Genomic DNA, 26469 nt, shown 5'->3' with positions numbered 1-26469 from the left:
GAGAATAGAATCAACCCAGCAGTTGCAACCACCAGCCGATCGGGGTGATGGACTGTGGTGGGCACTGTGCTTACTAGTAGTGCATGTAGGAGCCTGTACTGGGAACACCTCAGAGTTTCTTTGGGGATTCCCCTGAACAAAATGGAGGAATCAAAACATTAACCAAGAAAAGATGGAAAATGGAGTAGATTAATCAACCACCTCAGCTATATGTTTGCAGCGGAAAACTGGACAAGGGGAAACTCTAAGATGGACTATGTCAATCAGTGGACTCTGCACCAGCCTCATCGTACCTGGATTGTTGCTGATGATATGTTGGAGCTTCTAATTGATCGAGGTGATGCTCTGCTGGCTCTGCCCTCGGACCTGAGAGGGCCTCCCTAAGAGGTCGTTGAATTTGGTCAATGGGACGCTGGACTCTATGTATGGTGTATGCTTGCAATGAGGGAATCCCAGAACAACTTGAGCTGTGGCTATGCAACAGGATGGAAGAATCCACCGGGGGGGGGGAGGGTTTGGGGTGAAGGGGGGAGAATCCCAGTACCTATGAATTGTGTCACGTAATACGTTGTAATTAATGGAGAAAAAATAATAAAAAAAAAAGAAAAGAAAATTTCTCTCCCTCCCAAAGAGAGGACAAAGAGAAGTTCAAGATTTCCCACGCCCCCAAGAGAGCTTGCTTTGGCCTTGTTCTTGTTCTGAGTATCATACGAAAATCAAAGAACGCCCTGGCCTCTGCATGGCCGACATCACAAAGGAACGGGAGGAATAACACTGCTGTAGATGACAAACAGCCTGATGAAAAGGCGACTGAGCTAAAGGAAAAATAGGAAAAGCACAGCGCTGTGCACTGAGCTAAGGAAAGCCTGATGTAGCAAAAAGGGAACTATCAAGGCTGAAGATCAAGAAAATGATGAGAGCCCAGCACAGTAGCCTAGAGACTAAAGTCCTTGCCTTGCATGTGCCTGGATCCCATATAGGCACTAGTTTGTGTCCCGGATGCTCCATTTCCCATCCAGCTCCCTGCCTTTGGCCTGGGAAAGCAGTCAAGGATGGGCCAAAGCCTTGGGACCCTGCACCCATGTGGGAGACCTGGAAGAAGCTCCAGGCTCCTGGCTTCAGATCAGCTCAGCACTGGCCATTGTGGCCACCTGGGGAGTAAACTGACAGAAAACCTTTCTCTCTATCCCTCCTCTCTGTTGATGTGACCTTACAATTCAAAAAATGATGAAAAATAAGTGTTAATATGATTTTTTTCTTGTTTATGAAACATTTTCCCACCTCTGTGCCCAGTGGACTCGGTTGAATGATTAAAAAAAAATTGAAATGTGAGGCTATATTTTTTATCTGTGCGTGTGTAGTAAGCAGAATAAAGAATGTTCTTTAGAGAGCTGTCCTGGTGGTATTTTCAATAGTCACTAATTTTGCATGTTAGAATGTGGTGGTTGTAAGTGGAATGGTAATTTAAAGTAGCCATTGTTGGTATCCAAACCAAATTAGGGAAATATGGGAATGGTATTTTTTTTTTCATCTTCAGTTGTCTCTGTTGCAATATAATGTTTTGTTAGCTGAATACCATGCTATAGCTGCAAAACAAACTGGGTATTCTGATGCCATTCTGAATGCTTCTAATACAATATTTAAATTTTTTTTCTGGGGCTGGCTTGGTGGCTCAATAGGCTAATTCCTCACCAGTGTTGCCAGCATCCCATATGAACACTGGTTTGTATCCTGGTTGCTCCACTTCTGATCCAGCTCTCTGCCCATAGCCTAGGAAAGCAGTGGAGGATGGCTCAAGTGGTTGGGCCTCTGTACCCATGTGGAAGACCTGGAGGAGGCTTCTGGCCCGACTTCAGAATGGCTCAGCTTCAGCCATTGTGGCCATTTGGGGAATGAATCAGTAAAGGGCAGAACTCTGTCTGTCCTTCTTTGTAAATCTACCTTTCAAATAAAAATAAAATCTTCAGAATTTTTTTCCAGGGGATTCTCTAATTTGTGAACAAAGTCATAAACCGCTGTTTAAGGCTAATTATTTTATCAAAAACAATGAGGCAGGAATTTGGTGAAATCAAGTTTCCTCAGCAAGTGAAACACAGAGCTCATCCTGGACTCATGATTCTGGCCTTCAATTTCATTTCTACCAGTAGGAATTCCGTTCAAAATTAGTTTTCTCCAAAATTTCTATTGCCTTTCCTATTTGCATGCATGCATGCATACACACACACACACACACACACACACACACACACACACACAGTTATTTTCTCTCCTTAATGCCTCTCTCTCCCCTATGTAGTTCATGAGTCTTTTTATGCTATGGATACAACAGATAAGAGTCTGAATACCTAATCAGCTGAGCCAGAGAGTGAAAGAACCAGGCTTGCTGCCAAGTTCATAACGATCATATGATAAACACCTATCCTGTTTCTCTGGTCTACTATTACTAAGCAATAATTTTATGCACAAAAATTCCAAAGTCATGCCACTCTGAGCATGAGCAGCTCTCCTAACCTTTGTTTCAGTTTTCATTTATGCTTCAATCCTTTTTCTTCTCAGAATAGGATAGCGCCAGTGCCCTGAAGAACATGTTTATACCTGAAAACACATGTTTCTAGGTATCTCTGACACAAAACTGGAGGGAGAGAAAGCCATTCCCCTTCCAATATTTCTTCTCCTTTACCAGAAAGGGCGAAGGTGGCAGCTTCCCATGAGCTGGTGCCCAGCTTTGCGCTTGGGCATGTCCAGGCTTCCCTGAGCTGAGCCTCAGGATATGCATATCTGCATTGCCATGGCCTGCTGCTCACAAGAAAACAACCTTCTCTTAGGAGCTGCAGGGATGGAGACATGAGACACATCTCTCAATGTCCACTGGGGAAAATTGCAGTGGGGAAGGACTTTGCCTGAGGAGCGTCTCAGAATACAGAGGTGAAGGGGCTTGTTTCCTGCTATGTTAGCAACACTCACAGCTACACTCTGCAATGGCTTCAGGCAACGTCCCCTCTCATCTCTCCAGGCTCCTATGAGGATTTCTTAAGGAAGTACGTGTGGCTTAGAATGTCATCTGTGTCTCCTGTTTGGATGGTAGGAACCCAATTACTTGACCCATGACCATTGTCTCCTGAGTGTGCACTGGCAGGAAACTTAAGTCAGGAGCTAGAGCTGGGAATCAAACCCAGGTACTCTGATGTGGAACACTGGTATCTTAATTACAAAGCTGAAGGTCTGTCCTGTTGGCCCCATCCCCTCTAACATGTGACTTCCAGATGTTCCCACAGAAGAGGAACCCACATGGAAGGCCCTGAATGGTTATTTTATGGGTTAGGTCTGCAAATGACATAACCACATTTGCCTAATTTCCATTCAATTCAGGTGCTTGGCCATGAGAAGGGAGCCTGGGAAATATGAGCACATCCAAGTCACAATGCCACTTAACAGTATGAGTAAACTCGGAAGAAGCTTGAAATAATCACTAAAAAGAAAATTGTTTTCAGATTTTGCCTATTGTCTCATATTGGTGCATTACCCACTTCATAATCAATATCTAGAAATAAGATTATTCAGTACCACCTCATAAGACAAGTGCAACAAGCAAGTTTCCAAATTTTCCTTTCCTTCTGTGGGTTACAATTAGTTACTCCAGCTTTGGTCTCAGAAATTTTTCATTAAATATGAGCATGCTGACACTCTGGTAGTTGCTGCTTTGAAAACGAATGAAAGCAGAAGAACACGAGGCCAACTCCAAAGAACGTGAATCAGATGTTAACATACACACATGATAGCGGATCGTAGGCTTCGGTGGCCTCATTGCAGCCTCTGACTATACACACGTCTTCCTCTACTGGCCAACCCGAACATGGTTGAGCAGTAAGCAACATCAAAATAACCAACAGGACTAGAAGTTAGCTGTAGCATTGCAAATGCTGCCAGAGATTGTAAACAACGTGAGACTTTTCCTACAGAACAAAATCAAGAAGGAGTCACTTTGCAGAACACAGCCTTGTGGAAGAAGTCCTAACCATTTGCAATTTCATTCTTCCATAAATTGGCAATGGCTTTCTACAGCATGACTCCAGATGTAAACATGTGATCCTAGTTCAGAGGTGGCTCCTGGAGTTATCTGGCTAGGTGCATATGGCAGCTATAAATTTACTTGCTGAGTCTGACATTTTCTGTAAAAGCACACATCCCTGTCCCCTGTGTTGTCTTTCTGCAGCACTGAATGTCATGTTGAGACCTGGTTGCTCCCTATCTCCAAGGCCACCTTGACTCCAACAATCTGCACATCAAAACTGCTTCCTGCAGACATCCTCTTGGGTGGGATGGGGGCCAAAGCAGAGCATGCGTTTGTTTACAATCAAAGCAGAAGCAGGGTTGCATTTTCACCCTTGTGGAGCCCTGCCAGTTTCACTGGGACTTACGAAGAGCATAAAAATGTGCCTGGAGATACCTCCCATATATAAGCCTGTGGTTGTCTGAGAAGCCCTAGGGCTCTGGGGACACACCTTGGAGAAGCAGCCTCCCAGCCTGAATCAAACCTCAAAATACCTGTTGTCTTGCAGCACCATGAGGTAAAGATATTTTTTCTGTTGACCTTATTTCTGTGCACTTAGGAATTTAAAATGTTTCCTTAGGTACCAGGGGTTGGGCAGGTCTCCTTCTAAAAGAGCAGTTGCATTCACAGTTCTAACACTGACAGGCCTGCTCAATCTGGTAACCCAGGGGATATTAAAGAGGCTCTGTAAGATTATGTGGGTAAGATTCAGGAAAGCCACCAGGAAGTGGTGCTGGATGAGGATGGCGACTAACAAGAATAGAGTGGCAGGCCTAGGGCATCACTAGACCTTGGAGAGATGGTTAGCTGTAATTCCAGGAGAGAGCCTCATCAAGTGGTCTTTGATGCTGACAACTTTAGTCAAGCACAGTGCCTTCCTAATGCACTCTAATTTCTGACTGCTATCAAACAGCACAGCAAGTTAAAAATGAAACAGATGCAGTGCAAAGCCCAAGGAGTCAGCCTCTGTAAGCAGATGGCATGATGAAGAATGGATCTAAGGGTAAGATAAGAAGGGATATACAGAGGTGCTCATACTGTGCCATTATGGAACTTGCTCAGTGAGAGCAGCAGTGGTCTTCAGTGAATGAATGAAATACCCTTCTTAAATTGAAAGAGATTATCAGATGGCATCTAGGTAAGTTTTTAAGTGATGCAACAATATCCCAGGGAACACACACAGACTGTTCAGTGGAGGACAGAGGCATGAGCTCAAAGCAGACAGACAGGCAATGGTGACCCATCTGGGCAGGAACCTTTAGATCATTTCAGGCATCCAACAGAGAAACAAGCTATTTTTTTTTAAATCTGATAATCTGATGAAAACCAGGTGGGAAGAAGAAACAATTTTCAAAGATGGCTATATGGTTTTGTGCTTACCATGCAACGAGACTCTGTGATAACTATGAGTTTGCGTTTTCACTGACCCAAGTTTTGTTTAAGTGGAATCTGCTGCCCAGTAGCATTATCATGACCTGGGAACCTGTCAGAAATGCAGAGTCTGAGACCTTCCCGGGATCTGCCAACTCAAAAACTCCATTGAGGGCCCAGGCATCTTTCAGGAAAAGCGCCTTCCAGGTGATCTAGTTACACATTCAGATTTGAGAGACCACTTAGTAGAGTTGTGACATATTTGTTCCAGGAAACTGCCTTTCTCATCTCCTGACTTGGTTATTACTAGTGAGCAGAAAATATATTCTGTTCAAAAGCAGTCTGTCTGACATGTTACTACACTCAATGTTGTCATCAGTAGGTAACAGAGCTTACAGTAAGGGGATCCTCCTTTAGGATCTGTTTTATAGAAAACATCAATACTTGTCTTTATTTGTCTATGTTTAAAAGTGACACATAGTATTCATATATTAATGAGGAATATTATTAAAATTATAACAAATTTCACTAATTAACATCTCCATTCCTTCAAATGTTATTTCTATATGTTGGAATCCTTTGAAATGCATAAATTGTTGTAGACACTCAAGTTACCCTAAGGGCTATCTAACATTAGGACTACTTCTAAAACTATTATTATTTTCAATACCTGTCCTGAAGAGAAATTAGACATGAGAGATTAAAAAAGAATTCACTGTAAGAGTAGACTGGGCTCCCAGCAACTAGTAACACAATTTACGTCTTCCACATGAATAGCAGAGACATAGCTGCTGACCCAGCATTCCCCTGGGTGGGATTAGCAAAACGCTAGATTTGGGAGGAAAGCTGGGACTCAAACTCATGCACTTCCAACCAGCATCTTAACAACTACGTAAGATGTCTACTGCTAAGTATTGATTTTTAATGTAACGGGCTCTTAGTCATAAGCTGACCCTAACCGTCTGCATCTGGGAGTTGACAGAAAGCAAACCCTCCTTCTCCCGTAGTATTGGTAGCTAGGCTAATTGAGAGGTTTTGCAATGCCTGTCACTTATGTTTTTGGAACCTTGCCCTGAGATGGTTAAAGGGGTCACTGGACTATCCAGACTGAATAAAGACTGCATCAAAATATCCCTGATCCCAATGTTACAGGCACAGAAAAGTTGGCTCAGTGTTTTCCATTGGTGCCCACTGATGAAAGTAACTTTAGGAGAAAGGACCCATAGAAATGCTGGACAATGTATGGTGTCAGATCCCTGTCTGCCACAAAGCCATTAGGTCACCATATGTACTTGCATTATGATAACTAAAGATGTTACCAACAGCAGTAGTCAGCATGCTCATTGGGTACCAGGAAGATGTTAAATTCTTAGCATCCATATTTCAGAAAGTAAGGGCATCTCCACATTGATGTGTTCTACTCCATGGTCCTTCTAGAGCCATGGTACACAAGAAGGTAAGAAATTATACTTGTCCTCGGGCCCAGCTCGGTGGCCTAGCAGCTAAAGTCCTCACCTTGAATGCGCCAAGATCCCTTATAGGCACCGGTTCTAATCCTAACAGCTCCCATTCCCATCCAGGTCCCTGCTTGTGGTCTGGGAAAGCAGTCGAGGAGAGGACGGCCCAAAACCTTGGGACCCTGCACCCATGTGGGAGACCTGGAGGAAGTTCCTGGTCCTTGGCTTAGGGTCGGCACAGCACCGGCCGTTGTGGTCGCTTGGGGAGTGAACCTTTGGATGGTATATCTTCCTCTCTGTCTCTTCTCCTCTTTGTATATCTGACTTTGTAATAAAAATAAATAAATCTTAAAAAATTTATACATGTCCTCAAACAACTTCCCCAGAGAACTAACTTCTGCCAGGCAGTCCTTCATGTTGCCTAAATAAGTTCTACAATCCTGCTGAGGGCTATAACTGGCAAATTTTGCACTTCCCAATGCAGAGCACTCTGTTCTTACTACATCACTTAGAAAAATAAAAGTTTGTTTCTACTCATCACAAATGAACTTGCTGAGCCAGCAGCCAAGGTGCTTGAGGTGGGGGTATACCTTCAGGAAGCATAAAATGCTTTATTCCCACATGTATATTCCAGGTATCTAGAGTAAAGTCAGTCTATGTGGATGATTTCCCCCTGCACAGCCCTCATGATACCATGAACTCTAATGCGCAAGAATGGAGCAGCTTAATCAAAAAGTCCTACAGAGTCCCAATTCCTTTAGGGGAGGTGACTAATTTCAGTGGGAATTCTTAGGCACAGTATCAATTTTACTCACTTCTAATCACCCAACTCCACTACACACACACTCACACACATGTACACAAACACACACACACACTGGATGATTCTCATACCTGCGGTTTGCTGGTATAAAGGAAGCTTCTCCCTCAGCAGTTGATTATATATGCCTGTCATTTAAAAAAACAACAGACTGCTGTCACCCTCTTTCTCTGCATTCTCAGGCCAATAGCACAGAGCAGGACTTGAAGTAAAGCAGCCAAAACATGAACCAGTGTCTGTAGGAGATAGGAGGACTACAGGCGGTAGCTTAACCTGATAGTCTACAATGTACACCCACATCCTGAGGGTTTTTTTTTTTTTTTTTTTTTTTTTTTTTTTTTTTGCCTGTCAACCTCTGCAGAACACAGAGAGCAAACATAGGAATAGTAGTTAGGAAGTTAGTGTAGGGATTAATTATGTGAGTGGTTGACTTCATTTCCAATAGACTAAATACTCAGAAAAAAAAATTAATTATTCTTTCAGTGAGGAATCCCATGGAAATCTGATTAAAGAGAGACTGATTCAGTTGAGATGTCACTTTACTTGGGAACTGCTCATTGAAGACATTGAAGTGCCAGAGTTAGAAAATCGGATCTTGGAAGAGATTCAATTTTTAGACACCAACTACAATGCGGGAATTCACAACTTATTGGCCTATGTGAAACACCTACAAGGCAAGAATGAGGATGCCCTGGAGTGCCTGGAAGAAGGTGAAAATTTGTGTCAGAGAGACCAAGCTGATGAACCAGATGTGAGAAGCCTGGTGACCTGGGGCAACTATGCCTGGGTGTATTACCACATGGGCAGATGGGAAGACACACAGAAGTACCTGGACAAGGTGCAGGAGATTTGCAAGAGGTTTGAAGATTCTTCCTGCTATAGAGTGGAGTGTCCTGAGATGGACTGTGTGGAAGGATGGGCCTTGCTGAAGTGTGGAATAAAGCACTATGAACGGGCCAAGGCCTGCTTTCAAAAGGCTCTGGAAGTGGACCCTGAGAACCCAGAATTCAACACCGGCTATGCAATTGTCACCTACCGCCTGGATTACTCAGCCAGATGCGATATCTGTGATGGCTTGTCCCTTCCTCCCCTCAGAAAGGCCATCAGCCTCAACCCACAAGATGGGTACCTGAAAGCTCTCCTTGCTCTGAAGCTGCAGAATGTGGGAGAGGAAGCAGAAGGAGAAAAGTACCTTGAAGAAGCTCTGAGCCATGGGTCCTCACAGACCTATGTGTTCCGACACGCAGCCAAGTTTTACCGCAGACAGGGTCATCCAGATAAGGCTCTGGGGTATTTAGAAGAGGCCTTGAAGGCAACACCCAAGTCTGCTTCTCTTCATCACCAGATGGGACTTTGCTACAGGAAACAAATGATGCAAATAAAGAATTCTACCAACAGGCAGCCTCAAGATCAGAGTAGAAGAGATGTGGACAGACTGATTCGATTAGCTATAGACAAATTTCAAAAGGCTACAACACTAAAACCCACATTTGAAATGGCCTATGTTGACCTCGCTCAGATGCATGCAGAAATAGGCCAGTGCGGAGAGGCTGAGGAACATTTTCAGAAAGCACTAAGCATCAGAAACATCGAGGATCACATCCTGCAAGACATTCATTACCACTATGGCCGATTCCAACAGTATTGTAGGAAATCTGAAGACAAAGCAATCACTCAGTATTTAAAAGGCTTAAAAATAGAAAAGATGTCCTATGCCAGGGAAAAACTCCTCAAGGCTTTACAGAGAGTGGCAGAAAGATGGGATTGCCAGGAGATACGAGTTGTAGAAGCCAAAAGCCTCCTTGGGCTCATTCACAAATTGAGAGGGGAGCTGAAGGAGGCCTTGCTGTGTTATGAGGAGGCTCTGAGGCTGGCTGCTGACCTCAATGCCATGTTCTGAAATGGGGATCACCACTATCCAATGAAAGCACTCAAAACGACCTATCATGTCATCTTTCCTAGGGAGGCCATCTAAAATACACAACCTGATGAGATTCAAATTTCTACTGCCTACCCTACTGCTTGTACCTTACCCCTTCCCTCCATTTGTCTGTGACAAGGGAATTCGTTCTTCTGTAACACATCACTTTATTCATCTTCAAGGATGCTTAATCATATTCAGGGCCATTGTCATATTCAGGAACAAGAAGATTCATTGTGCTTCTGAATTTGCCTTTGGGTTTCATGAACAGACTTATTATTCTCCCAAACACAGGAGACTTTTCATGCAGCTAGGGCACTGTCCTGCCACAAGAAATGCTAGGCATACAAATGAATAATAGCAAGAAGAGTTCCAATGAAGAAAGGAACTCCAGGAATTCACTGCAGCATTCCAGCCTGGATTTCCATTTTCTAAGGACCTACTGAATCCAAATACTTACAATAACCTCAGCCTTCTGATTCTATCAGCCCAGCTGCTGTCAATCGCAAGGGGTCAACATGATCCAAACACCTTGCCAGACTTCTTTCTTCTTCAGAGCTCAGAATACATAGGACTTGGGCAGTTGAAAATGACACAATCCATTGCTTAATGCAGTTTTTAAGCATTTGCTGGGTGGTATGATATATAATGATTTTAAAAACAACAGGTAAAAATTTTTGAGGTCACAAATCTTTGTATTTTGTTGATGAAACTTTCTAAAAATGTTGTTTGAGGAGTGTTAATAAATTTCACTGGAAAAGCTTATGAAATGCACATGCTTTTAAAACATTTCCACACAAAAATAATCTTCAATTCCCTTAAACAAAAAAAAAAAAAAAAAAGAAAACTTTTGGAAGTCCAGGTAAGTCTGAGCAGCAGCACAGGTGTCAGGATCTCCCAGCCATGTCGTTATGGCTGGGGGTACTCATCCCAGCCCAGGATTACTGCTGTTGATCCTAGCTTCCCGTCCACCATTGCTAGGCAGGGGGATGCTCCAGGACTTGTCCAAGCCCAAGGTCTGAGAATTTCCTCCATCCACAGTGACCATGCTGGGTACGGATCTCAGACAGCTTTGGGCATGCCCTGGACCATGGCTCCATCTGCCATTGCCATGCTAGTGAGTGGAGTCCAGATAACTCTGAGCAGTGGCACAGGTGTCTGGATACTCTAGCCACATGGCTGTGGGTGGGGGTACCTGTGCCAACCCAGGCTTACTGCTGGGGATCCTAGCTCCCCATATACAACTACTAGGCGGGCAGGGTCGGGGTTCTGGCCTTGTGGGCTCTGCCTGGTGGCTGCCTGGTGGCAAGCTCTGGAGTTCTGAGGTCTTGGGGGTATGGAATTACTGCCTAAGGACTAAAGCCACTGTGCATGTAGGTGAGGAACGAATCCTGAGGGGCACCTAATGACAGGGCAATCGCACTTGCAGGTAAGTGGGGGGACTGACCTGGTGGTTTGGAGGGGAGAGACCTGAAGATCTTTGTGGGTCAGACTGATGCACCAGCCCACATGGGAGTCCTGGGTTGGGCTCGTTAGCTTGGAACATGGCTGACCACCACATGTCAGTATACATGCAAGCTATGGCTTGGAGCCTATCTGGTAGGGCTAGATCTCAGTACCTGACATTGAGTGTCAGATCAAGAGATGGGTCACATTAGACTGGGTCATGACACCAACCAGTAAGAGAACCAAATCCAGGGTTGGATTCTGTGCCAACCCTATGGAACTACAAGTCCTACTGGTTAGCTTAAGAGTTGGGATAGAGATGGGTTGAGCACATGCGACCATATAACTCCCCAATGCTCACTGGTACTGGGGCTGGGAATATCAGGGCAGGTTCAGGCAGCAGCACTCACATGAGCATCCTAAAACAGGGTGTGGGGCAGGCTGGGCTGCACTACTTCATTACAAAGGTTGGGAGAGATGGGACAGGCCATGTTGGGTAAGCACCCACTGGCATGCTTGAGATCTGAGTCTGGGAGTTGCCCGAGCAGGAGAAACTTGGAAACTCCCCTAGTGGGTCATAGCTACCGCTGATGAGCCTATGGTCCAAGTCTAGGTGTTGGGCAGGCTGGGCAGGGTAGCTCCATCTGTCGGCAAGTGTGTAAGTTGGTTATGGAAGGAGGCTAGGCTGGGCTAGGCTGCCACACCTACTGGCTTGCATGAGCCAGAGATGAGAGCAGATTGAGCAGGGCTGAGTGCCAGCACCTGCCAGCAAAAGTTGGGACTGGGGCCAAGCCAGGCTGCAGCATCCCAAGGCAAAGGCCAAGACAGGGGAGGGGTTATGCCAAGTTGGTCAGAGCAACCACTAGCACACACAAGATCTGTGGCTGGGATCAGGCCTGGTTGGGGAGCAAATGGGATGCCCTGACTGGGTTGTGAGTCCCACTGTTGAGCATGGGGGCCAGTGGAGGATATGGTCTGGTCTGGACATGGATGCAGTCTCCCTTGGCATGGATGTGGACTAGGTCTGGAGTACACTAGACTAGGCTAGACTCCAGCACCTTTGGAGCTTGTGAGAACCAGAATGGACTTGGCTAGATCTCTGTTCCTACTGAACCATATGTGAGCTGTGTCTGGGGATTGAACAGGCTTGACTGTTCAACTGGAATGGGTGAGGGCTAGTCAGGAAAAGCCACTGATCCAGCTGGGACAGGAGGTAGATTAGTAGGTCTGGGCCATGGACCCACCAGTGTGTGTGAGATCTGGTATTGGGAGAGGTTCTGATGGAGGAGCTTGGCAACTCATGTCTTGGGACACAAGGCTTGCAGGTGAGTGCAAGAACCAAGAAAGGGATCAGTCCAGACCAGGCCAGGTTACGGTACCCACGGGCTTACCTTTGGCTCAGGTTTGGGGCAAGTCAGCTGAACCAGTTCATATCACCCACTGGTGAATCTGAGAGCCTGATCAGGGTGTGGGTTATGCCATGTCAGGACTCAATACCAGCCAGTTCACACTAGGGCCAGGACTGGGGGCTGGCTGGGTTGGCTAGGCTGTAGTCCTGAACATTGTGAGCTGGAACTCAGAGCAGGCCAGGCCAGCCTACTGCACATACTGACAAATGCTGAGGTAAGGCAGGCCATGTCAGAATGGGCTCCAGCACCCAACCAGCACACAGGAGACCAAGGGGAGAGTGAGCAAACCTGGCAGGGAGGGCTGCAGGGAGCTCCCCTACTGGGCCACTATTCCCACTGGTGAGTGTGAGAGCTGAGATTGGGAGCTGACTAGTCTGGGCAGGGCCCCAACACCTGTTGGCTTTCATGTAAGCAGAGCAAGGGCAAAAGACAGAAACTTAATCCAGGTATTCCAAATAGGGGGTAGAGATTCAAGCACTTGGGTCACCAACTCTTTCCTCCCAGAGTATGCACTAACAGTTGGAACTGGAATAAAGTCAGGACTCAAATCTAGGAAAATCAATATGGGAAGAGGGGATTTAAAGCAGTACACCTCAACCATTTGTCAAATACCTGCCCACAAAACTGCTTAAATTTAACCAAAACAAGCTATTTTTTTTTAAAAAGTCTTGGGTTCACCTGGGCTCTTTGAATTCCTTACCTACGACTGCTGAACAGCTACTTGCATGGGGAGGAGATGAAAAGAGGTTGGACTTTGTATTTGTTTTTGGCACCACGTAAATGTTTACCTGACTCTAACATAAAATTCACAATTAAAAAAACTAATCCCTATATGCATCCATTGAAGTGTTGGCATTTTTATGCAGCACAAAATGAACTTATGGATGGATTTTAAGAAACTTGAATGAGTAAATAGATGTAGCAAAATGCAAATTATGAAATATGGATACATAAGTATTCCTTCTAAAATTTTCTCATATTTCCTCTCAAATAGTATACTTCAGAAAATGTGTGAATACTCGGCATATGCTTGCAAAGAGGGAATCTCAACTGAACTTGAACTATGGTTAAGCAACAAGGTGGAGGAACCCACCATGGGGGGGAGGGTGTGGGGAGGTGTGGGGAGAATCCCAGTTCCTACAAAATTACAACACAATGTAATTAATGAATAAATTTAATAAAAAAATTTAAAAAAATAGAAAATAACAGTAAATAGAAAGTAAAACAAACTGGATCAAATGATACAAAACATAACTGGGATTGAAGTTGAAGTCATGTAGAGAGGATGAATTCCACATAATTTCTGAATACACTATAATTGGATACTACATCTTTTTTAGGCAACATCACAAAAAAGTAACAGAGGAAACATTCTCAAATCGTACTCAGCATTCATCCAGAAGTTGTCTAGTTGGTTTCATTATTCTGAGACTGTTGTGGTACAGGCTAGGAGATGCCACATTAATAAAAAAAAAATGGAAGGTTACTTACAGAAGTTCAGTTTAGGAGGAACAATACACAAATCTAAGTTCAATAACCCATGTGATTCATGCCGACCTGCAAGTAAATGGCTTCAGTCAGGCTACCGTTTTATTAAGAGGAGACCATCCTGTACTTGTCCCCTCCAAACTTGACTGCTTTTAACTCTGATTATCAACCATGAATACCTTAATAATTTCCACAGCACACTCTGATTTGAGGCTGATGCCTGAGGAGATAGAAATGACAAAACGTGGAAAGCAGCAGCATCTGTGGGTTGACCAATTTGTCAACAGTTAAGTCCTCACTAGATATTATTTCATATGGCTTATGACAAGGTGATAATGGACTGAGACTACACATGATGGCCTGAGAAAGGAGAAGGAAATTTTGTATGGTACATATTTCTTAATAAACTGAATGGAAAGCAGAGAATTTCAGCAGAAATAACAAAGTCTCCTCCAATTGAAACCTCTCTCTCTCTCTCTCTCTCTCTCACACACACACACGTTATGCCCAGATTCTGACCTCTCCCTAGTGGCTTCATACAGAAGTTTTTCCAGTTCTGCAAACCCTAGCATCCATATTCTACAGAAGGTGGCAGACCCTAGAAACTCCTGTACCTAGCACGGGGTGGTAGGTCTTGGAATTCTTGAAACTGTCCCCTTTCTGGCATTGGATAGCCACCTTTGGCCTCCTTGTAATATATATCCCAGATAATTTACCTTAAGTATGTGCCTTCTTTGCAGTGGCCCCATATCCCAGATCGCCCAGGGTCTGGAGAAGATCTTGTGTCCTACTCAGTCAAGTCTTGTAGTCCTGGGCAGCTGCTAGGAGGTCATCAACATACTACAAAAGTTTTACCTGTGGGTGCATCGCATGAAACTCACCCAGTTCTTCATGAAGGGCCTCATCAAAGATCGTAGGCCAATTTTTGAAAACCTGGGGCAGTTGGGTCCAGATTAATTGTCCACTAAGGCTTTTTTTGTAATCAGTTCACTTGAAGGCAAACAATTCTTGGCTCTTTGGGGCTAGGGAAAGGCTAAAAAAAAGCATCTTTTAAATCCACAACAGTATACCAATGGTGATCAGGGGGGCAGAGAACTAAGCAGAGTATAGGGGCTGGGAACAGTGGAATGTATGTCCATCACCTGTCTGTTGACTTCCCAGAGATCATGGATGGGCCTGTAATCAGTCAAGTGAGGCTTTCGGACAGGCAGCAAGAGGGTATTCCAGATAGACTGGCAAGGCGCCTCAGAATTCCGAGGCTTAGCAGCTGTCTGATGTGGGGAATTATTCCTGTCTGGGCCTTCATAGACCTGGGGTATTGGTGAACCCGCACTGGATCAGCTCCTCGCTTTAGTTCCACAAGGGCTGGACAAGCTCATAGTCAGTCCTCTACCTCTGTGGCTAGATGAATACTGTTTGCATCAACTACTGGCCTCTCCAGCCTCAGAGGTAGATGACTGGCTGCGAGCTTGTCCATGTGTATGGGTAGAGACTGGGGGCATGGGACTGGCAAAACATTGCATGCCAGTCTGAATGTTCATTGACCACCAGCACAGTCTTCAGCTGTGTCTCTGGAGGTAGAAATGATTTTATCCAGGCAGGCGGGTTCTTTACTAAGTATTCCCAGACCAACTATGCAGGGTGCCTGATCTGGGTGTCCCGTACGGAGTTGAAGAACAACATCCTTGACAGCGTGTATAGTAGGCAAACCAAATGTGTTAAAATTACCTGGTAGGAGAGAAAGGCAGAACGACACAAGGTTTTTATTACAGTTTAGGGGGCTTCTAACTCAGCACACTGGTAATTGGTTAACATCTCAAAAAGGAAAGTTGGCATTCTTCTATTGGTGGGTAATGAAGCAAACAAGTCTTATCACAAGAGGAACTTGGCAAATATCCTGTTATAGTCCTATTCTATAGGTTAGTGGTTAACTTGCTATCTACTTATGACATTTCCTATAAGACCGGGAACAAAACTTAACTACTAAGATGGTATCTGTAGCTGAAATGACAAAACTTATGCTAAGGCTCTTTATGCTAGGGCTCTTCAACACACCAGAGCAAACTAGAATTCTTACCCATGAGGTTTTGTGGCTCTAGAACAGACTGGGAAGTTCATAATCCACTGTAAAGTTCATTATCTCCTGTGTTCATGGGGATACAAGACACAAAGTCAAAAAGGTCCTGAACTTTGGCCTCCAAGAAAGGATGTGATATCCCATGATGCCCCAAATACTCTGTGAGAGGGTATCAGACAGGCAGAAGGCATCAGGGATCATCAAGGTCCCATCTGGAGACCACCTTCCTTGTGCTGGGGCTGGGTGCCCATTGCTAGACTTGTGTGGATTGGGGATGCACCATGTTCAAACAGTTTGGTGGATCTACTGTCTGTAGTGAGGATTGAGATCCATGGCTAGTTTATTCAAGATCTCTAGTTCATCATCTGAGGAATCTTGGGATAGCAAATCACAATAACTTGCCTTGACAACCCAGAAACCACCACAGTGATAGTATGTGGCAGGCCGAAGGCCCACCCACTAGCCTAACAGTTTCTTATGAGAATACCAACATAGTACAGGCAGACCAGAGACTGGTGTAATCCAGGCTAACTACTACCAAACCTCCACCTCATTATATGAATATGGTAAGGCATTAGCATAGTAAAAATCACCCCCTCTGAGGCCTGGTGCAATAGCTAAGTCCTTGTGTTGCAAACTCCAGAATCCCATATGGTCACTGGATCATATCCTGGCTATTCCACTTCCCATCCAACTCCCTGCTTGTGGCCCAGGAAGGCAGTAGAGGACTGACCATAGCTTTGGAACCCTCCACCTGCATGGGGCACCCAGAATAAGCACCCCGCTTCAGAATAGTTCAGTTCCAGCTATTGCAGCCAATAGGGAGTGAACCAGTACAGATCCATATTGGGGCCAGTTGGGGAAGAAACCAGAGGATAGAGGATCTTTTTCTATCTCTCCTTCTGTAGATTAGACTTGCCAATGAAAATAAATCTGAAAAAAAATCACGCCCTCTCATGTTTTCATAGCTTACAATTGCCAAGGAAACCTGCAGCATTAACTCTAGAGGCAAAGCAAAGAGGTGGATTCCTGGTTCCTGGAAATCACAGTCCCATTCACAGGATACACACATTCAGCCCAAATATTAACCAGACATTTTCCAAGCCCAAGAAGGAGAAACTGAAATAACCCATGAGGCAGCCCTGATTAGGGAGTGACCTGCTCTTTGCTGCTTTTGTGTTTTGTGTTAAGAAAATTATCTTGTTTTCACTTTTCTGGCTCATGACTCATTTCCACTTTCCTCTGAAGCTAAAAACCAATCTTAAATAGGAGGTGGTCCCCACAAGACTACCAGGGACCCTGTACATGCTGCTGTTCCGCAGTGAGCCGAGATTCACAAAGGGGAACTAGCTTCTCAGGTGGGTCTGTCAGGGTAATTTCTGCATTCCTGGCATTGGACCTGTAGTCAAGTACTGAAAGCACTCAGCTCTGTGATATTCTTTTTTTCTGAATTAGCATTTACTGATCTGCTTAGTTATAGCACAAACAGAACAATCCCACGGACACTGGCATTCAATGTGCGTGTGACAGGAGCAACACCTGCAGCTTCCTGGGGAAGCACATCTGAGCATCTCCTCTCACTAAGAGGCTACAAGTGATTAAGTTACAATCCTCAGGGTAAGTCTGCTGTCAGAACCTGCTGGAGATCCATCACTTTGCTCCATTTCATGGCAGTGGCTAGCTCAAAGCAAGAGATTGGGCTCCTGGGCAGAGATTTGTCTGTTTCCTTTTCTTTTCTTTCTCTCCTCTATCCTTTTCTTTCTTTTTTTTTTTATTACTTGGGCAGACACCAGTAATACGAAGCAAATCTCTGCCCAGGAGCCCAATCTCTTGCAGGCCTATTCTCCCAAACCGACTATGAACACACAAGGCCACATGTGCAGGTTGAACAGGGCCAATGCAGGTTAGCATGTCACCAGAGGACTTGACGCAGCTATGGCTATTATGGCAGAGCCACAGCAATCATTTCTGGGGATGGATTCCAAGCAACTTGCACAGCAACAAGAGACTCTATTCCTTAAGAATATGAAATAAATGGTCATTAGAGCCTAACAATAAAGTACTTTGCTTAAGTTTCTTCTTCCAAGAACAGGGAAGTTAGTAGTTTCAATTTCATTTGTTACTCTCAGTTTCCTACCACCAATTATAAGGACACACCACAAGTTGCAACATTTACTGCAAATTACCACTCCCTATTGTCCTGTCTGGGACTTTCAGCTTCTCTGGAAATCCACAAGGACTGGCCACATCACCAAGGACCTGGTCCAGCACTAGGACACCTGCAGCAGCTCTGCTCCCTTCACAGCCACCATGAGGTAAGGAGCTCTCAGCTTCTCTAAAGGTGATCTGTAGATTTTGAGAAAATGTTGTCAGTACTATTGCAACAGGTTTGATCTCAACAAGGTCAAGTTTATTAAAGACTCAGAGTACTTGTTTATGGTTCTAATATGTTTGAGTTTGAATAAATAGTGTGCGTGTGTATGTATGCGTGGTGTGCACATTCATAAAACACAGAAACAACTTAACTCATGTAGGCATGTTTATTTTGTTAGCTTTGACCTAAGGAAGCTTACCTTATGATATATAATCTTCAGCAAGAGAAATGGGATTATTGCAGGAAGGGAAAACACAGCCCCAATCTCAGATTCTGTCCTAACAAATGGACTTTGTCCTATCTGTGGAGGGCTGGGCAACTCCTGTAGACATTGTTTACTGCTAGCTCCTCACCATGGGAAAGCCCAGGTCCCCGAAGGCAGTGTCCCCCACAGTCATGCCCTGAGGCCTCTTCCCTGGGGGAAACACTGTGAGGATGTGGCAGGAGAAGCTCAAGGCCCTCTGCCACAGGCTTTAGCTCTCACTTTCTGGCCAGAGGGGCACCTGTGTCAGACTGACTCTATTTTATTTTTGTGTTTAATCTTTCTATTACTAAAGAGAACGGATATTGTGCATTCCATAGGAACAGTTTCAAGAAGATACTACACTTCCTACTTCTTGAATCCCTCACCCTTCCTCCCCTTCATAATCAGTTTTTGAAAAGACGTAATTTTAACTTACTGTATATTCATAGACTTAATCCACCACTAATCACAAGTTATCATAAAAATTAGGAATAACATAGCTCCATAAAACTATAAACAAGGACTAAAAATGACATATCACAAAATGTCCATTTCATTCCTGTACTTTGTGTTCTGTATTAGCTGCCACAAATGAGAAAAGCTGCGTGTTGTTTGTCTTTGAGTCTGGCTTATTTCACAAAGCATAATGCTTTGTAGTTGTATCCATCATATTGCATAAGGCAGGATTTAATTTTTCTCTGGTGGAGAAGTTCTCCATACTGTGAATTTAGACTAGAAGGTACTATATCCCTGAAGAACTCAGGCCATCCATAGATAATATCCCCCTGGCCGTGAATCTTGGGTGGGTTTCTGTGCTTGGCAATATGTACATACGCTTTCCCCTAATGAGCTGATATGTGGACATTTCTATATGATCCCAACTAAATCTTGATCACTGGACCTTTTATGATTAGCTTCATTTCTTGTTCACTCTTCCTTTAGACTGCCAATTAGCTTTGATGCTATAATGATACTTTACATTTCTTTCAAAATGTACTGGGAAAAATAACTGCAAATCATAATTCTGGCATGGATAGATTTAAAAATTCCTATCTCCTTGCATTCTTCCTCTACTTGCTTCAGTGGGCAAAACTTGAAGTGGCAAAAAATTCCAGAAAATGCTAATTATAGTTCTATAATCAATCCTTATCCATAAACAGGGCTGTCACTGATAATTCAAAGATTATCCAAAACATGTTTTTAAAGTAGCTATCATCAGCTAAATGGCTAATAAGTGGCAGTCTGACTTCTTAAAATACTACGCACATTAATACATTTAGTCCTCAAAAGAAATCCATGAGGTAGCTTCTTATACTCTCACTTAACAATAAAAAAAAAAATCTTTTGACATGCTGAGATCAAAGAGAGCAAGGTGGTAGAACTGATACATGAACAAGAATTTCTGAATTTAATAATGATTTATTAAAACCTTAATGTTTCTCAAAGCACATTCTTGGGGTCAAGAGATAATTTCAGATGAGATACTAATTCAGCTAAATGTTGTCTTGTATTTATATCAACATATACCAAGAATATAAACATATATATCAAATATTGTATATGACACATTACATAAGAATGTATTTGTTATATATATAAAATTTATAAATGGTTGAGTGTAACAGCATGGATTTTTATTGTGGTAAATACAGAAAAGCTGAAATTTATTACTGCAAACATTTTAAGCTACATAATGCAATAGCTGTTAGTACATTCATGATGTTGTATGACCATTGCCATTACCGAGTTCAAGGGCATTTTTACCATCAGAAAGACAAAATTTAATACCCATTGCCATTCCTCATTTAACCCTGTCTCAGGGCACCATAAACGAGGAATCTACTTTCTGTCTCAATGGATTTGTTTCAGATGAATAGAGGCATGTGTATGTGGCTGCACCAAATTCTTCACATTTGATTTTGACTCAGAGACCCTTTTCAATGTAAGTTGGACTTGCTCATTTCACAAGCAGAGCTGTCTCAGCCTTGACATTAGTTACAGCTCTCGGAATGCTCCCACTTGCTCAGTCTGCTTGTCACCTCAGTGCTCAGTCACCTCCTGATAACTTGCTGTCTATGGACAGTTAAACACAGTATCTCCCTGCCTCACCTGAAGGACTGTCCCAGAGCTGGCTTGCTCTGGGAACCCTATGTGAGTGACAGCATGACGCTGTGGAACCCACAGCCATTTGCTCTAAAGCCGCTGATTGGATGACTGGAAGACTACAGGAGACCCTCCTACCTAATACCCTGCACTCCAACAAAGCTCTGGAACCAGAGGTGCATCTGTCTTCCAGCCACGCTGTGGTAGAATGTACATGTCCTCAATGGTTTTGCTATTCCAATTGACCTGCCAAGGTGTTTGCACTATTCTCTGTGGTTTCCATAAATTGTCAGCTGCTTCTGCTTGTTTGTGTGTTTCTTTGTGTGGTTTCCTCTGAATCTCACCTGAACCTAACTTCCTTTCAGGTCTAGGCTATCCTATGAAGGGTGTACCCTGACAGGAATAGATTGAACAATGTCAAACAAGGGCTACAATGGTGTCTGCTAACCTAAACCAGTGTCCCATGAGAGGGACACTTTATCATGAGTCAGACATTAAGGCATTAGGCCACCCATCTGCAAAAAGAGGTACCCTAGGAAAGTTAGGTATTAATTTGCACACCAAATGACCTTGAGCAGGGCAAGACTTCTGGCAGGAATGGTCTTTGTAATCTCTCTCATAACAGGTATCTGGAGATCAAACTGGAGAAAACAAAACAAAAAGGCCTCTGGTTGACTTCTTTTTTGTATGCTGTATTTTCCATCAGTTGGGTTAAATCATGGACATGGAGGGCTAATGTGTGTGCTTGTGTGTGTGCGTGTGTGCGTGCGCGCTTGTGTGTTCAGGGCTACAAAGCTGCTGGCTAACTACTCTGTATATAGTGTGGATCCTCTCCTCTCCCTTTAGAATTTTCTCTTCTTCTAAGGGAAGGACCAGATGTGTGTCCCACTTCTCTTCCTGGACTGGGAGACTATTGTTCCCTGCCGAATAGCAGAGCAGTGGTGTCCTTACTGCTGAATGTTCACATTCTCTGCTATGTGAGAATGGAGGCCTTACTGGGATTCTGGTAGGTCTAGGGAAAGGCCACTCATATGGGCTCCATTCTGGTGACTAGAGAGAGTGTGAAGACAAAATGACTTTGTAACCCTGGGTGATGGGACAACTGGCTGACCACATGGGAACACCCAAACTGAGTCCCTACCTGAATTCCTGTATTCCGGGGTTTATTTATAGGTTTATTTATATATAGATCAAAATGTTTTGATTACTGTAGCTTTGCAGAATGTTTTAAAAATACAAAGTATGAGCTATCCAAGCTGATTTTGGTATTTGGGATCTCACAAATATGAATTAGAGAAAGATTATACCAAGGTTTTTTTTAAGTATGTTTATCAAAATAATTGTAGAACACAGAAAGAGGCAAAGGTAATTTTATGTAATTCTGAAAAAAAATTATGGGGTTTTGATAGATGACTTAAATCTGTAGATTGCTGTGATTGTATTAACATCTTAACAATATTAATTCTGCTAATCCTTGATCACAGGATTCAATATGTGTCTTCTTTTAAATCTTTCAACAAATGTTTTGTATTTTTCAGCATACAAATATTCTGCTTCTTTGGTTAAGATTATTCTTTTTCACAGTATATGTGATTTTCTCCCTTAATTTTCCTTTCAAATTTTTTATTGCTAGTGTCCAGAAACAGTGCCTTTTTTTTCCAGGTTAGTTTTATGTCCTAAAATGTCGCTGAATGTTTAGATTAGTTCAACAGGATTTGCACAGAATCAAAATTTTCTATATATACATGTATATACATACACACATACACACACACACATATATATAGAAATCATTGAAGTAGGCATTCTTACTTATGTTCCTAATTGTAGAGGATGAGATTTAGTCTTCTGTCATTGAATGTGATGGTGGCTGTTGGTTTTTCATGTGTGGCCTTTATCATGTGGCAGTTATTTCCTTCTGCTTGTCTTCTGAGTGTTGGGAAAGAATGTTAAATTTTGTCACATGCTTTCTCTGCATTGAAGGATTCATGATTTTCTCCTAATATTCTGTTCATTTGATCTGTGACATTAATTGCTATTTACATACTATATATAACATTCTCCATTTATGGGACAATATTTTAGGCAAAAAACAAAGTCACAGAACTGCACGCACACACTCACACGTGCTGTTACACTAGTGTCAACTTCCTATGTAGCTACTGGATGATAATTGTATAAATCACAGAGAGAAACTGAGTGAGGGAGACATTGGCTCTCTGCCCTACATTTGCTCCTTTCTGTGATTCCAGTTATTTCGATAAACAAAAAAACACTTGGTGTATTCTTTTTTTGTTCAACTAAATTTGGTCCCTTATATGAAATTAAACTGCTAAAATCAGTGTTTCCTAAATATCTACATTTCTAACCACTCTTGATTCAATTACACTAACGGCAAAATAGGAAACTTTCATACACCGTATATTCTAAGAATTTCAGAAAAAATAGGTATATTAATCCTCCTCAAGCTCAGGATGAGATGTTCTATTGTTATTCTCATTTGCAAAAATGACTCTGAGGGCCGGGCACGTTGGCTCACTGGCTAAATACTCACGTTGCAACTGCCAGAATCCCATATGGTGCCAGCTTGTGCCTTGGCTGCTGCACTTCCCATCAAGCTCCCTGCTTGTGATTTGGGAAAGCAGAAGAGGATGGCCCAAAGCCTTAGGACCCTGCACCCATGTTTGGCACCTGGGGGAAGTTCCTGGCTCCTGGCTTTGGATCAGTTCAGCTTCAGGCATTGTGGCCATTTGGAGAATGAATGAGTAGACAGAAGAGTTTTATGCCTATAAATCTGACTTTCCAAAAAAGTAACTAAATATTCAAAAAATATTATTGTTTGGCTGGCAGAAAGTTGAGCCAGCAGATAGACAACTGTATGACATTCATAGTCAATAGGTATCTCAAAAATATACGCATTATAAAGGAAATTAACTGGGAGACTATCAATAGATGTTCAAATTGTACTATAAATAGATGCTCAAAGTGTCTTATCTGTCTTCTTGCTGTTGCTTCCTCTTCACTTAACAGATTCTGCTCTTGTTTTCATAGTAAGTGTGCAGATGAGCATCAGGTCAAGGAAAAGCTGGGGCAACTGAGATGTCACTTCACATGGCAGCTGTTAATTGAAGACTCCGAGGTGTCTGACTTAGAAGAGAGGATCTCAGAAGAGATTCTGTTTCTAGAGACCAGCTACAATGTGGGAATTCACAACCTATTGGCCTATGTGAAACACCTACAAGGCAAGAATGAGGATGCCCTGGAGTGCCTGAAAGAAGGTGAAAATTTGTGCAGGACAGACCAAGCTGATGAACCAGATGTGAGAAGTCTGGTGACCTGGGGCAACTATGCCTGGGTGTATTACCACATGGGCAGATGGGAAGACACACAGAAGTACCTGGACAAGGTGCAGGAGATTTGCAAGAGGTTTGACGATTCTTCCTGCTATAGAGTGGAGTGTCCTGAGATGGACTGTGTGGAAGGATGGGCCTTGCTGAAGTGTGGAATAAAGCACTATGAACGGGCCAAGGCCTGCTTTCAAAAGGCTCTGGAAGTGGACCCTGAAAACCCGGAATTCAACACCGGCTATGCAATTGTCACCTACCGCCTGGACTACTCAGCCAGATGCGATATCTGTGATGGCTTGTCCCTTCCTCCCCTCAGAAAGGCCATCAGCCTCAACCCACAAGATGGGTACCTGAAAGCTCTCCTTGCTCTGAAGCTGCAGGATATGGGAGAGGAAGCAGAAGGAGAAAAGTACCTTGAAGAAGCTCTGAGCCATGGGTCCTCACAGACATACGTGTTCCGGTACGCAGCCAAGTTTTACCGCAGACAGGGCCGTATAGATGAAGCTCTGATGTATTTAAAAAAGGCCTTGAAGGCAACACCCAAGTCTGCCTTTCTTCATCACCAGATGGGACTTTGCTACAGGGATCAAATGATCCAAATAAAGAAGTCTTCCAACAGGCAGCCTCGAGATCAGAGTAGAAGAGATGTGGACAGACTGATTCGATTAGCTATAGACAAATTTCAAACGGCTACAACACTAAAGCCCATGTTTGAAATTGCTTATGTACACCTGGCACGCACATATATAAAGGCAGGTGATAATGAAAAAGCAGAAGACATTTTCCAAAAAGTGCTACACATGACACCAGCCCAAAAAAGCATACTGCAAAGTATACATTTCTACTATGCTCAGTTTCTACAAGTTCAGAAGCAATCTGAAGTTGATGCAATTGAGCATTATTTAAAGGTAATAGATGTAGGAAAGAAATCATTTATCAGTGGTAGAAGTATAGATGCTCTTAATCAATTGTTTTCTGAGAGACCAGAGAGAAATGCATCAGACCCAGTAGGTTTGAAGCTCCGTGAGTTGATGAACAAGTGGGAAGAAGTAAAAAAAAACCTGGGGTGCAATGAGCAAGCTCTGGCAGCAGATAATGATTATGACAATGATATGGATTTTGGCCTCTAGGTACTCAACTACTCAATGGCCATTTCTCTATTGCACTTGATTTTAGATTAACATGCATGGTTATTTTGCTAGCTTTAGAAACTCATTACATTATTCATAATCTTGGTATACTTTTCTAAACAATGACTCTAGTCTATTGAAATGAGTTGCATTCACAAAGGAGTGAAGTGGGCCAAGTCCACCTCACCCACACCTCACCTTGAAGTGCCTGGGTTTGTGTCCCAACTCCAGTTTGATTGCAGCTTCCTGCTAATGTGGACCCTGCAAGGTAGAGTGATGTGCATGTATTTGGGTGCCTGTCATTCATCTAAGAGATCTGAATTGCATTCCCACGACTCAGCATGGGTCCTCCCAATTGTATGAGCAATTGAGGAATGAAACACCAGATGGGAGCAACCTCCCTCTCCAAACTCCAAAACTGAAAAGAATCCCTGTGTGCATCTATGTTTGTATATAACAGAGAAATCACATGTGTAAATGTTTGTAATAGAAATAGTTTGTCGGGCTTGGCAGCGTAGCCTAGTGGCTAAGGTCCTCGCCTTGATCCCATATGGCTGCTGGTTCTAATCCTGGCAGCTCCACTTCCTCTCTATCTCTCCTCCTCTCAGTATATCTGACTTTGTAATAAAAATAAAATAAATCTTTAAAAAAAAAAAAGAAATAGTTTGTCAACTATTTTTGCAACAAACATTGGTAGTGATTGTACTAAATGTTTCATTTATTTCATCAAATAGTTTACAGAAATAGATACCAAAACTACTGATAAACAGGCAAACATATTTTTCTGATCTCAAGCAGAGAGCAATTTCTGTGAGAGAGACAGGCCAAAATCAGGTACAAAAATCAACCAAAGGTCAATTTGTATAATGATGTTTTCATTTTAATTCACTGTTGAATTGTTCCACAGAAACTGAGGAGTTTATTGGGGGCCCTGTGCGCATGGGCATGCAAGACACAGAATAATAAAGGTCCTGCAAAGTGGCCACCAAGAACTCATGTGTGGGGATGAAATCCCAGACACCCCATCAGAGGATTTCAGATATCCTCAAGATGCCAGGGGTCACTCTGACCTTGGACCAACCCAGGTCCTTTGCATGTGACGCGGGCTGCCCATTCTAGATTTGTGCAGACTGGACTGGTGTGGGATCACTTTCCTACTCTGTTTAAAAACTTCCCTTGATCAATCTAATGTGCAGTGCACACTGAGATCTGCTAATCCATTCAAAATCTC

At 43.2% G+C, this 26469-nt stretch overlaps 2 protein-coding genes across 4 annotated transcripts; both read left to right on the top strand.

The window, feature by feature from the left end:
- Positions 1–4481: 4481 nt before the first annotated feature.
- LOC101527457 (interferon-induced protein with tetratricopeptide repeats 1B-like) lies at positions 4482–10390 on the top strand. 2 transcript variants are annotated; one of them, XM_058671106.1, is made up of 2 exons: positions 4482–4568; positions 8183–10390. In XM_058671106.1, exons 1-2 carry the CDS (start codon positions 4564–4566, stop codon positions 9597–9599), a joined length of 1422 nt encoding a protein of 473 aa, XP_058527089.1. In that variant the 5' UTR covers positions 4482–4563; the 3' UTR covers positions 9600–10390. The 2 variants fall into 2 exon arrangements, with proteins under 2 accessions (XP_058527089.1, XP_058527088.1); XM_058671105.1 differs by lacking the exon at positions 4482–4568 and adding an exon at positions 5164–5189.
- Positions 4484–25253, top strand: LOC101527209 (interferon-induced protein with tetratricopeptide repeats 1-like). Of its 2 annotated transcripts, none has more exons than XM_058671104.1 (2): positions 4484–4568; positions 23813–25253. In XM_058671104.1, exons 1-2 carry the CDS (start codon positions 4564–4566, stop codon positions 25236–25238), a joined length of 1431 nt encoding a protein of 476 aa, XP_058527087.1. In that variant the 5' UTR covers positions 4484–4563; the 3' UTR covers positions 25239–25253. The 2 variants fall into 2 exon arrangements, with proteins under 2 accessions (XP_058527087.1, XP_058527086.1); XM_058671103.1 differs by lacking the exon at positions 4484–4568 and adding an exon at positions 18226–18355.
- Positions 25254–26469: the final 1216 nt, after the last annotated feature.

This window comes from Ochotona princeps, chromosome 13 (genome assembly GCF_030435755.1).
Source record: "Ochotona princeps isolate mOchPri1 chromosome 13, mOchPri1.hap1, whole genome shotgun sequence".
Taxonomy (NCBI): domain Eukaryota; kingdom Metazoa; phylum Chordata; class Mammalia; order Lagomorpha; family Ochotonidae; genus Ochotona; species Ochotona princeps.
The sequence above is the reverse complement of the archived record's forward strand: the minus strand, read 5'-3'. Positions and strand labels throughout refer to the sequence as shown.